This window comes from Haliotis rubra, unplaced genomic scaffold, assembly GCF_003918875.1.
Source record: "Haliotis rubra isolate DU_JTF1 unplaced genomic scaffold, ASM391887v1 Scf306, whole genome shotgun sequence".
NCBI lineage: Eukaryota > Metazoa > Mollusca > Gastropoda > Lepetellida > Haliotidae > Haliotis > Haliotis rubra.
Window position 1 is genome coordinate 793,130 of NW_025766976.1, and position 14,078 is coordinate 807,207.

General features: G+C 41.2%; 1 protein-coding gene across 1 annotated transcript in view; it reads right to left on the reverse strand.

The window, feature by feature from the left end:
* Positions 1–89: 89 nt before the first annotated feature.
* LOC124282886 (contactin-like) overlaps positions 90–14,078 on the reverse strand; it is a 76,014-nt gene continuing 62,025 nt past the window's right edge. The window contains 6 exon segments of the mRNA XM_046718919.1: positions 90–1,259; positions 2,156–2,250; positions 2,674–2,756; positions 4,596–4,711; positions 12,230–12,416; positions 13,302–13,423. Of these exon segments, the coding sequence (XP_046574875.1) occupies positions 1,144–1,259; positions 2,156–2,250; positions 2,674–2,756; positions 4,596–4,711; positions 12,230–12,416; positions 13,302–13,423 (719 nt within the window). The 3' untranslated portion in view covers positions 90–1,143.

A 14,078-nucleotide genomic window follows, 5' to 3' on the forward strand; every position in this document is an offset into this window, starting at 1 on the left:
GGATCTATGAATTATTTAACCTTTCCCCATAGAGCGTTTTCTGATATAACACACTTGTCTGTCTACAGGGAAATAAGTGACAACTGCAATGATTCTAAATTGTTTTATTTATAAAAGGCTTCACTCCGCCCATCCAGAACTGCAGGATCCTGAGGGATCCAATCAAGAAACTGTGCCATACAACATCACTGGCAGATAATTGCCACCCACATCACTTTTGCCCCATTGAGATGCCTCAATTCACTACAGTCATTATCATTACACCCATGGGACTACTTTGCAAAATATACATAAGGGCAATAAAAATAAAAGTTGTAAGTAAAAGCAAAACTAGGCTATTATGACAAAACACCTGCTATTGAAACAGCAATCTAAATTAAAATAACATTCATAACATACAACTATGAAAATATACACTGTAAGAAAATATATTCCATCGCCTGAATACAAAATGTATTAGTACCTCTGTAAGCTGGACCATATGACTTATTTATATTGATACAGCACGTTATCGATGATGGTTAGTAGGGTAATGTTACACATTGTCCGCTGGAACACGTGTATTGGGAGCGCAAAGCTCATCAATATACTACATTTGCTGAGGACTACGCCTTTGACTAAAGATAACTATATCGGTCTTTAGCAAATGTTGGTGGTGAATTACACTGACGCAGGATAAGCTGGAAGCGGCGACATCAACGAACACATTAACCCTGCGCTGTTTATGCAGTCAGAAGGGTCACTGTCCGCTTTTCCCAGCGCCCCGTTGGTAGCACTGCCGGAATACACAGTGTCCACACTGTACTTCTTTTTACACTTCCGGCGCGGAGATGAACGCTGTAGCATTGCTTGGCGCCCTCTGGTGATAGGCATATTGTTAGACACTGTGTAATGTTCTAACGGTCCTTTTGCAATGCCACAATCTTTTATTGCAGCACAGACAAGACACCACTGCTTCAGATGCATCTTTGTAAACACCCTTACTCTGGCACATTCTACTGACACGTATACTCTTGTCAGTAGGTGTCCTTGTTCTGCCGTTGTTTTCATCATGGGTCGTTTGACCGAGGTGTGTAAATTCCAACTGATGAAGGTGTGTGTATCCCAATGATGAAGGTGTCTATATCCCAATGATGAAGGTGACTAATTCCAACTGATTAAGAACACAGCGGAGACCACAAGACATGCAATGGATGGTAACACGTGACTGCCAGAGGCCATAATGATACTCGTCGTGGGGTCGTACCTCACCTGGCCCTCTGAAAAAAAAAATGCAATGTTGTTTTACTCCGCACTCCCGTAATACTACTATATTTGTTTCAGCCTAAACCAGAAAAGCTTGTGATTGATATCTGAAATATCCGCTGGTGATACGATAACGCGCGGTCAACCAATGTACTAAGCCTGACCACTAGAACTGAGTTCCCCCTTGCGTCTGGCATAGATAGCCTCCTCTTGTCGGGAACATTATGAACCCAGTGACATATAAAGGGAATGTATGCTCCAAGTAAAACCTGCAGTCCTTTTAATCGGTTACTACAAACAGTGCTTCAGTTGTTTCCTCACTAAGGACGGTCGGGAATAGAAAGGGTCTTCAGAAGCCCATGGTTGGTTGCTTAACGCCGCACTCAGTAACATATAGCCGCGGTCTGTAAATAATCGAGTCTGGACCAGACAATCCAGTGATCAACAGCATGAGCGAATGGGGATACGATTGGATACGATGACATGTGTCAACCACGTCAGTGAACCCCGATCCCGTTCGTTAGTCGCCTCTTATGACAAACACAGGTTGATCTTCACGGGTTTCAGAAGCACATGCAGAGGCGATCCAGGATTTAGAAAGGGTGCATAAATGATGAAGTCCAAAGGTTGGGGGAAATGTTCCTCGGGGAATTCTTTTCGGGCAAGAAGGGTGGGTGCGTGGGGTGGGTGGGGGGATGTGTAACGCAAGAGCATAACAAGTCACGATTATTCGCTTAAACAATGGGCGCAAGAGTAAACATTGGTGAAACTGAATGGCTCACTGAACATCAGGACACCAGGTGTTCGACAAAGAAGGCTACATGCCCTGCCTTACTGTAGATCTGTTAGGTGAGTTAAGATCAAGAGAATGCTGAACAGCGGTAAGAATGAAATCATTTTATGATCTTACCTAAGGTGAAGAAAACTGGTGGACTCTTCTTGCCATCTCCTCCCCAGTTGTATGCTAAGACCCGCAGTCGGTAGATTATGCCCTTCTTGATACCTCTGTCAAAATGAGAAACGTCATTAAGGGGCAAAAACAAACCAGTCTTTCGGATTGAAGGTTGTTGTTTTTGCTAAAAACAGACAAAGAGTGCAGACTTAACAAAACCATCTCGCATGATAAGAGCCCCTATAACTCTGATATGAAAACATGAGTGATTTTAGGGGGTGCGATATTATGGATGTGAAAAGCAAACGATGTAAGTGATAATCTGTCAAACCGATAGCCAAATAATTTCGTGAATACAATTTCAACTATTCTTAGCAACAGTGTTGTCCTTAGATTAAAACAATGCCCATAACAAAAAATATTTAAAAAAGAAATAAAGCAAAAACCAAAAATCTCTTTCTGTCTTGACCACGTTCGATGGAAACGTGCAACATCTCTCTTTCATCCCCCTTAGTTATCTTCCCTGGATCAGCTACCTAATGATACCGTGGGTCTCCTTCCCGAGCGTTGTAGCGTCCTTGGCCGTAAGGATGTTCTCCGAAGACTCCCAATATCGCATCTGAGAACAGAATAGCCATCAATACTCCAGTCAATGTTTACAGCTTGTCATATACCGATATGCATCTGTCGAGTCGGGCGAGGCAATGTGCAATTATGGGCAAATTACAAATGTTTGATTGGAAGGCCTGCAACCATGCCATTGATCTTTATGCTTGCAATAATTGCATCTATCAGGCCTGCAATAACAGCCTCTATCAGCCCCTCTCCTTTAATTCCAGTAATAGATACGATCACTGGCCAGTCTCTGATGATGACAGCAGTTCATTTACGAAGCGTGGTCAAACAAGCGTTCGCAACAGTAACCGCATGCAGCGTGCGCTGTTAACGTCACCGTCGTCAGCTTCGTTTTCTTATGACATACTAATTTACATAAACATTACTGCCATAACATTCTTCCCACCATTTTGGATGATAAAACGACTGGAATTTGCTTTTGAAGAGTTTGTGTCCCTCAGTGTGAATGAAACCTGGGAATGTGGCTTCGAATACTGACTCATCTTCATTACGTTTCCAGGGCCGCGTTCCTCAAATCGATCATAACCCTAATGCGTCCGTAACTCCCATACTTTAACATAGACTTACGACAGTCGTAGCGCTACGGTCGCTTTGAGGAACGAAGCCCAGGTCGTCAGCAGTACACGTGGCTTTCGCCACAGAGGTAAATGTCTGAGACTCATATCGCTTCAGGCGTTTCTCACAAATCAAGCTGCCTCTGTAACGGCTTGATTTTCAAAACTCACTCACTCAAATTCATAGGTGACTGACTGAGTTACCTTTGGGTCTTTACGCCGATAAAACAGTATTTCGGTCAGTTTACTGAGGGAACAGCATGTCTCCCAGTTTGGATCATAAGCTAAGATTACGACGCATATTCCTGGCCGTTTTTGGCACGTTTAAGTGACACAAATACACATTCCTCAGCCATCACATGGCGATTGCTTGTTACTATACTCTGTGGTGACTCTGGGTCAGGTCATTAATTAAATAGGGGTGGACAGCATGGCTCAGCTAATTAGTGTATTCACTGAGTCTGTCTTGTGGGAGGTCTGTCTTTTGGGAGTGAACCTGTCTAATGATGTTGATCACGTGAGACAGACACTGGTAGATTGACCAGGTTAGTATATCATCAGCACTGATGCAAGGTATCGTATCCGTTTTGAGTACCAACGAGAGTCCGCGCGTCCGGTAATTCTGCGCAGCAATAGCGTACTTCATTATTGAAGGCAAACATCGTCTGCTACCACATTTACGCTTGAAATCGGGACATTTCTACAAGGGACTGGCTTTTAATCACTAAAGGTAAGTATATAACAGTAATTGACAGATAAATTGACAGTTATATGAAAATTCTTTTTCTTCAGACTTTTAAACCTTTTCTTCATTATTCATAATTGGATTTAATATGAAACACTCTTCCTTACATTGATAAAGTGATTTTTGAAAATTATCTGGCTCTAATACGCTTCCATACTTCGGATCTCCAGCTGGATGTTATGCGCATCAGTTGCTGCGCAGAATTACCGGATAGCAAGCGATGTCGTCAGAACGGCGGGAGGGTCAACCGTATGGCATAATGCAACGTTAGAATCTTATAGTCGTCAATAAAACCTATATTTCTAGGTAAATAGGTTCATGTTTAGTCACGTAAACCACAAAAATAAGAGATGTTAGTTGCCGTGTTGCGATCGATGTGCTTAGGTGCGCGGAACTACCGGATGGCATTGTATATCGATCCTTGTGACGTCAATCACTGGATTGTCTGGTTTGCAAACCACCGACATAAAGCTGGAATATCATCACTATCATTTTTATTATTATTTTTATTATCTTTTCTTACCTTATATCCTAGCAGAGTCTCCTCGGCGAGTCCTGTGCTGACGCCCTGCCAGGCGACGTACACGCTGTCGAAGGTGTGGGAGCGGATCTCAACGTATCTCGGGTATAGAAACGGCGCTGTCAGAAAACAAACACGACAATGTGGAACATCCAGCAGAACACTTAGAAGAAAAGGGTAACGACAGTTACATCTATGTCACCACAGGTAAGTATCAATGTACATGTGGTACACCTACCTGAAGTGAAGGTACTAATGATGTACTCTTACCTGAAGTGAAGGTACTAATGAAGTACACCTACCTGAAGTGAAGGTACTAATGAAGTACTCCTACCTGAAGTAAAGGTACTAATGATCTACACCTACCTGAAGAGAAGGTACTAATGAAGTACTCCTACCTGAAGAGAAGGTACTAATGAAGTACACCTACCTGAAGTGAAGGTACTGATGCGGTACTCTTACCTGAAGTGAAGGTACTGATGAGGTACTCCAACCTGAAGTGAAGTTACTGATGAGGTACTCTTACCTGAAGTGAAGGTACTGATGCCGTACTCTTACCTGAAGTAAGGGAATTAATGAGGTACTCTTACCTGAAGTGATATAGCAATATATAGCAGTCAAACAGGTAGATTTCTCTTCAGATAGATTGCTAGACTTTTAATAACATTCACATTTTTGGTGCATAACAACTGCTTAAACTTAAAGACAGATGGATGTATATGATAATATTCAGGTATAAACTGCATCCGACTTGTATGGTAATAAGGACATACTAATAAAAAGTGGTATTCGTCTTCTACGACATCTAAATGACACTTGATACATATTACTATAGTATTATCGACATTGTCTTTATTGAAACGCAACTGTTGGACACCCAATTTGTGCGATAAGCAACGAAATTTACATAAAATACGCCTCAAGTCTCTATTAGTGTACAACGCAGTTATATATACTTCTGTTTCCAAAACTGACTTGTACGATGAATAAACTTTAAGAAAAGAACTACTACCAATATCACTGCTCCAAGTTTGGAAACAGATATCCTTGCAGCGTTGCTTACACGTTATCATAAATACATCTCCGTCGCCAAAGTCTTGTGTAATCCACACAAAAGAAAATCCAAATTTAAACAACAGTGAAGGAACATGAGAAACCCAGTTAACATTTCCATTTTCGTCAGAGACATTAAGCATTTCATAACAAGCTCGAGGATACCAATGGCTACTCATTCTCACGAGTCTACACCAGTACCTGATACAACGACTAAAATAATTAACAGCCATTTGATATCTGCCCAACTCCCCTAACACAGCTTTTGTAGCCACAAATTTTCCTAAACCTAGATACTTCTTGAAGAACGAGCCCTGTAGCTTTTCAATATCTGCTCTATATGTATATCCCCACATTTCAGCGCCATAAAGCAAACTAGGTGCTATTTTCGTGTCAAATATGTTCTTAGCCATTTCATGAGGTGCGTCATACTTTATCAACATTTGTTTGACAGGAAAGCTCGCTTTCATTGCTGTTAACGACAGAGTTTCACAAGCTTTAGACCATACTAGCCTTGAGGAAAATATGACACCCAAATACTTATAATAGCTAACAACTTTCATTTCCTGACCATCATAAACTATTTCTCTGTACTTCTAAGATAGCCACCATTTCTAAAAACAATAATTTGAGACTTATCTAAATTCACCTCCAGACCCCAGTTCAAACAATATTTATGTAGGAAATCTAATTTTCACTGAAGCCCTACGACATAATCATCTACCAAGGTGACATCATCGGCAAACAGCAGCAGTAAAATGTCGTCCAGTTCCGATTTGACAAATATACCCCTTATACCACTATTTTGCATTTCCTCTACTTACTCATTTATAAAAGATATAAACAATACCGGACTCAACATACAACCTTGTCTGACGCCATGTGAAGTTGTGAATATATCCGACCTATTACTGCCAACTCGGACGAAGTGAAGGTACTAATGAGTATTAATGAGCTACTCCTACCTGAAGTGAAGGTACTGATGAGGTACTCTTACCTGAAGTGAAGGTACTAATGAGGTACACTTACCTGAAGTAAAGGTACTAATGAGGTACTCTTGCCTAAAGTGAAGGTACTAATTAGTATTAATGAGCTACTCCTACCTGAAGTGAAGGTACTCATGAGGTACTCTTACCTGAAGTGAAGGTACTAATGAGGTAATCTTACCTGAAGTGAGGGTACTAATGGGGTACTCTTACCTGAAGTGAAGGTACTAATGAGGTACTCTTACCTGAAGTTAAGGTACTAATAAAACACTCTTACCCTGAAGTGAAGGTACTGATTAGGTACTCTCTACCTGAAGTGAAGGTACTGATGAGGCATTATTACCTGAAGTGAAGGTACTAATGAGGTACTCTTACCTGAAGTGAAGGTGCTAATGAGGTACTCTTACCTGAATTAAGGGTACGAATGGGGTACTCTTACCTGAATTAAGGTACTAATGAGGCACTCCTACCTGAAGTGAAGGTACTGATGAGGTACTCTTACCTGAAGTGAAGGTACTAATGAGGAACACTTACCTGAAGTGAAGGTACTAATGAGGTACTCTTACCTGAAGTAAAGGTACTAATGAGTATTAATGAGCTACTCCTACCTGAAGTGAAGGTACTAATGAGGTACTCTTACCTGAAGGGAAAGTACTAGTAAAGAACTCTTACCTGAAGTGAAGGTACTGATGAGGAACACTTACCTGAAGTGAAGGTACTAATGAGCTACTCCTACCTGAAGTGAAGGTACTGATGAGGTAATCTTACCTGAAGTGAGGGTACTAATAGGGGTACTCTAACCTGAAGTGAAGGTACTAATGAGGTACTCTTGCCTGAAGTGAAGGTACTGATGAGGTAATCTTACCTGAAGTGAGGGTACTAATGGGGTACTCTAACCTGAAGTGAAGGTACTAATGAGGTACTCTTACCTGAAGTGAAGGTACTAATAAAGTACTCTTACCTGAAGTGAAGGTACTAATGAGGTACTCCTACCTGAAGTGAAGGTACTGATGAGGTAATCTTACCCGAAGTGAGGGTACTAAAGAGGTACTCTTACCTGAAGTAAAGGTACTAATGAGGTACTCTTGCCTAAAGTGAAGGTACTAATTAGTATTAATGAGCTACTCCTACCTGAAGTGAAGGTACTAATAAAGTACTCTTACCTGAAGTGAAGGTACTGGTGCGGTACTCTTACCTGAAGTGAAGGTACTTATGAGGTACTCTTACCTGAAGTGAAGGTACTAATAAAGTACTCTTACCTGAAGTGAAGGTACTGATGAGGTACTCTTACCTGAAGTAAAGGTACTAATGAGGTACTCTTGCCTAAAGTGAAGGTACTAATTAGTATTAATGAGCTACTCCTACCTGAAGTGAAGGTACTCATGAGGTACTCTTACCTGAAGTGAAGGTACTAATGAGGTAATCTTACCTGAAGTGAGGGTACTAATGGGGTACTCTTACCTGAAGTGAAGGTACTAATGAGGTACTCTTACCTGAAGTGAAGGTACTAATAAAAGTACTCTTACCTGGAAGTGAAGGTACTGATTAGGTACTCTACCTGAAGTGAAGGTACTAATGAGCCACTCCTACCTGAAGTGAAGGTACTGATGAGGTATTCTTACCTGAAGTGAAGGTACTAATGAGGTACACTTACCTGAAGTGAAGGTACTAAATGAGGTACTCTTTCCTGAAGTGAAGGTCCTAGAGAGTATTAATGAGCTACTCTTACCTGAAGTGAAGGTACTGATAACGTACTCTTACCTGAAGTGAAGGTACTGAGGTACTTTTACCTGAATTAAGGGTACTAATGGGGTAATCCTACCTGAAGTGAAGATATTAATGAGCTACTCCTACCTACCTGAGTTAAGGTACCAATGAGGTACTCTAACCTGAAGTGAAGGTACTAATGGCATTAATGAGCCACTCTTACCAGAAGTGAAGGTACTAATGAGGTACTCTTACCTGAAGTGAAGGTACTAATGAAAGTAATCTTACCTGAAGTGAAGGTACTAATGAGGTACTCTACTACCTGAAGTGAAGGTACTGATGAGGTAATCTTACCTTGAAGTAAAGGTACTAATGAGGTACTCTTGCCTGAAGTGAAGGTACTAATTGTCTTTATTGAAACGTGCAACTGTTGGCCACACAATTTTAGATAAGCAACTAAAATACGCCTCAAGTCTCTATTAGTGTACAACGCAGTGCTATATATACTTCTGTTTCCAAAACTGACTTGTACGATGAATAAACTCTAAGAGAAAGAACTACTACCAATAGTGTAATCCCACACAAAGAAAATCCAAATTTAAACAACAGTGAAGGAACATGAGAAACCCAGTTAACATTTCCATTTTTCGTCAGAGACATTAAGCATTTCATAACAAGCTCGAGGGATACCAATGGCTACTCATTGTCACGAGTCTACACCAGTACCTGATACAACGACTAAAATAATTAACAGCCATTTGATATCTGCCCAGCTCCCCTAACACAGCTTTGTAGCCACAAATTTTCCTAAACCTAGATACTTCTTGAAGAACGTGCCCTGTAGCTTTCAGCTTAATATCTGCTCTATATGTATATCCCCACATTTCAGCGCCATAAAGCAAACTAGGTGCTATTTCCGTGTCAAATATGTTCTTAGCCATTTCATGAGGTGCGTCATACTTTATCAAAATTTGTTTGACAGGAAAGCTCGCTTTCATTGCTGTTAACGACAGAGTTTCACAAGCTTTAGACCATACTAGCCTTGCGGAAAATATGACACCCAAATACTTATAATAGCTAACAACTTCCATTTCCTGACCATCATAAACCATTTCTCTGTACTTCTAAGATAGCCACCATTTCTAAAAACAATAATTTGAGACTTATCTAAATTCACCTCCAGACCCCAGTTCAAACAATATTTATGTAGGAAATTTTCACTGAAGCCCTACGACAGAATCATCTACCAAGGTGACATCATCGGCAAACAGCAGCAGTAAAATGTCGTCCAGTTCCGATTTGACAAATATACCCCTTATACCACTATTTTGCATTTCCTCTACTTAATAATTTATAAAAGATATAAACAATACCGGACTCAACATACAACCTTGTCTGACGCCATGTGAAGTTGTGAATATATCCGACCTATTACTGCCAACTCGGACGAAGTGAAGGTACTAATGAGTATTAATGAGCTACTCCTACCTGAAGTGAAGGTACTGATGAGGTACTCTTACCTGAAGTGAAGGTACTAATGAGGTACACTTACCTGAAGTAAAGGTACTAATGAGGTACTCTTGCCTAAAGTGAAGGTACTAATTAGTATTAATGAGCTACTCCTACCTGAAGTGAAGGTACTCATGAGGTACTCTTACCTGAAGTGAAGGTACTAATGAGGTAATCTTACCTGAAGTGAGGGTACTAATGGGGTACTCTTACCTGAAGTGAAGGTACTAATGTGGTACTCTTACCTGAAGTGAAGGTACTAATAAAGTACTCTTACCTGAAGTGAAGGTACTGATTAGGTACTCCTACCTAGAAGTGAAGGTACTAATGAGCTACTCCTACCTGAAGTGAAGGTACTGATGAGGTATTATTACCTGAAGTGAAGGTACTAATGAGGTACTCTTACCTGAAGTGAAGGTGCTAATGAGGTACTCTTACCTGAATTAAGGGTACGAATGGGTTACTCTTACCTGAATTAAGGTACTAATGAGGCACTCCTACCTGAAGTGAAGGTACTGATGAGGTACTCTTACCTGAAGTGAAGGTACTAATGAGGAACACTTACCTGAAGTGAAGGTACTAATGAGGTACTCTTACCTGAAGTGAAGGTACTAATGAGTATTAATGAGCTACTCCTACCTGAAGTGAAGGTGCTAATGAGGTACTCTTACCTAAGTACTAATAAAAGAACTCTTACCTGAAGTGAAGGTACTGATGAGGTAACACTTACCTGAAGTGAAGGTACTAATGAGGTACTCTTACCTGAAGTGAAGGTACTAATGAGGGTAATCTTACCTACATGAAATGAAGGTACTAATGAGCTACTCTACCTAGAAGTGAAGGTACTGATGAGGTGAGTGGGGTACTAATGGGGTACTCTTACCTGAAGTTAAGGTACTAATGTGGGGTACTCTTTCCTGAAGTGAAGGTACTAATAAAGTACTCTTACCTGGAAGTGAAGGTACTAAAAGGTACTCTTACCTGGAAGTGAAGGTACTAATGAGGTACTCCTACCTGAAGTGAAGGTACTGATGAGGTAATCTTACCCGAAGTGAGGGTACTAAAGAGGTACTCTTACCTGAAGTAAAGGTACTAATGAGGTACTCTTGCCTCTAAAGTGGAGGTAATTAGTATTAATGAGCTACTCCTACCTGAAGTGAAGGTGCTCATGAGGGTTACTCTTACCTGGAAGTGAAGGTACTAATGAGGTAATCTTACCTGAAGTGAGGGGTACTAATGGGGTACTCTTACCTGGAAGTGAAGGTACTAATGAGGTACTCTTACCTGAAGTGAAGGTACTAATAAAGTACTCTTACCTGAAGTGAAGGTACTGGTGCGGTAATCTTACCTGAAGTGAAGGTACTAATGAGGTACTCCTACCTGAAGTGAAGGTACTGATGAGGTAATCTTACCTGATGAGGAGGTACTCAATTTGGAGGCACTCTTACCTGAAGTAAAGGTACTAATGAGGTACTCTTGCCTAAAGTGAAGGTACTAATTAGTATTAATGAGCTACTCCTACCTGAAGTGAAGGTACTCATGAGGTACTCTTACCTGAAGTGAAGGTACTAATGAGGTAATCTTACCTGAAGTGAGGGTACTAATGGGGTACTCTTACCTGAAGTGAAGGTACTAATGAGGTACTCTTACCTGAAGTGAAGGTACTAATAAAGTACTCTTACCTGAAGTGAAGGTACTGGTGCGGTACTCTTACCTGAAGTGAAGGTACTTATGAGGTACTCTTACCTGAAGTTGAAGGTACTAATAAAGTACTTTTACCTGAAGTGAAGGTACTGATGAGGAACTTCTACCTGAAGTGAAGGTACTGATGAGGTACTATTACCTGAAGTGAATGTACTAATGAGGTACTATTACCTGAAGTGAATGTACTAATGAGGTACTCTTACCTAAAGTGAAGGTACTAATGAGGTCCTCTTATCTTAAGTGAAGGTACTAATGAGTATTAATGAGCTACTCCTACCTAAAGTGAAGGTACTGATGAGGTACTCTTACCTGAAGTGAAGGTACTAATGAGGTACACTTACCTGAAGTGAAGGTACTAATGAGGTACTCTTTCCTGAAGTGAAGGTACTACTGAGTATTAATGAGCTACTCCTACCTGAAGTGAAGGTACTGATAACGTACTCTTACCTGAAGTGAAGGTACTGAGGTACTCTTACCTGAATTAAGGGTACTAATGGGGTACTCCTACCTGAAGTGAAGATATTAATGAGCTACTCCTACCTGAAGTTAAGGTACTAATGAGGTACTCTTACCTGAAGTGAAGGTACTAATGGGTATTAATGAGCTACTCCTACCAGAAGTGAAGGTACTGATGCGGTACTCTTACCTGAAGTGAAGGTACTAATGAGTTACTCTTACCTGAAGTGAAGGTACTGATGCGGTACTCCTCTCCTCGAGGTCCAAGTCCAGCGGTATTGAATACCTGGACGTTGAACCAGTAGTCCCCGTCTGGCTGCAGACCGATGACTAACCCTCCGTCAAGCTGGCCGTAGTGGGAGATGGAGTGGAGAATTGGGTCCTCCTCGCCCTCCATGTAGTAGTTGATCTGTAGACGTGAATGTTTTCACTGACGTCAGTGACTTTGCAGTTTCGGACATACATGTTTCGTAACCGTCAATGCCTATCAGTCAATTGATCGACCGTGTGCATACGTTTAGGTGATTAGAACGCTTGATTGATAGTCGTAATAGCGGAAGTCGCCTTTCATATTGCTCGTCGTCGTCTAAGTACGTCGTTGACATTTTTCTTGCAGTAGTTGTCGTAGGAGCGAAGGAATTTTGACCAACTACAATTGGAACCATATTTCAGTTACGCCATGTCAGCCTGTTGTGAGAGATAAGCTCGAATTGACGCACTGACGGATACGATAAAACAGGATAATGTCGAATCTGGGATTCGAACCCATGACCGTGCGTTTCTGACAAGCGTAAGGGACGCAACTTTACACAGCGAATTGCGAGGACTTAGCCTGGCCTACCCGTGTCCCCTGACGTTGTATTAGTAGTAATAATGGTTGTAGTTGCAGTAGAAGTTGCAGTAGAAGCTGCTGCAGCAGAAGTGGATGAGCGAGTATGGTTTTACGCCACTTTTAGCAATGTTCCAGCAATATCACGGCGGGGGACACCAGAAATGGGCTTCACACATTTTACGGATGTAGGAATCGAACCCGGGCCTTAGGTGTGACGAGTGAACGTTTTAACCACTAGGCTACCTCACCGCCCCTGCAGCATTAGTAGTCGTAGTAGTAGTATGAGGGGGAGAAAGAGCAGTCGGATGAGAGGACCACACGGATGAGAGGGATTTACGAGTATTCCCAGCATCTGACGTTGATAGCTGTTGAAATACAATATGGCACATTCGTCGAAAGAGATGAATGTTTTATCTTGTAAACTTTATTCGAACGTTATCCGATCTTCCCATTTGACCATACCTGGTATCCCTGCACCCTTCCCTTCATTGCAAGCCGCGTGTCGGGCACAGGGTCCCATGTCACCATGATGGCTGTTCCGTTGTAGGAGTCGCCGTTGAGATTGGAAGGTGTCGCTGTAGGCACTGGAAAAACACGTTTATTATAAATGACGCTCACATAAGAGTGAGTTTAGGTTTACGCCGCATTTAGCAATATTTCAGCAATATCACAACAGAACTGGGCTTCACACATTGTACCCATGTGGGGAATCGAACCCGTATCTTCGGCGTGACGAGCGAACGCTTTAACCACTAGGCTACCCTGCCGACCACTCAAATCAGAGGATTTTATATCACGATGTTGCCTTAAACAGTGTTTCCTTCTGTGGCAATGTCTTTTATTGTCTGATACATTTCCGGGCCAAACAAAAAGTATAAAAGTTTGATTTGACTATAACATTACAAACGTTTTCTAAAATACCCTATTTTTATTAGATGAGAAAAATTAAATCGTCATCTTCCAGATCGTATAAATAATCAAATCAATAAATATTTATTAGTAATTATCCGTCTAAGGAATCCTTAAATATACGTAATTAATAGTTTATCATTGTATCGAACACGAATTATGACTTTTAATGATAAAGTCACTTGACGGATACCTTAAAGAACCTTGACAAGGCTGATATCCTCGACTCTTATGATGCCTCCATTTTGTTTTGGCATATTCCCTGGCTATAACTTTGTTTCGGAAGTAAATCAACGAGCTTCGTCTCGCTTATATCTGGCACCAAAGATC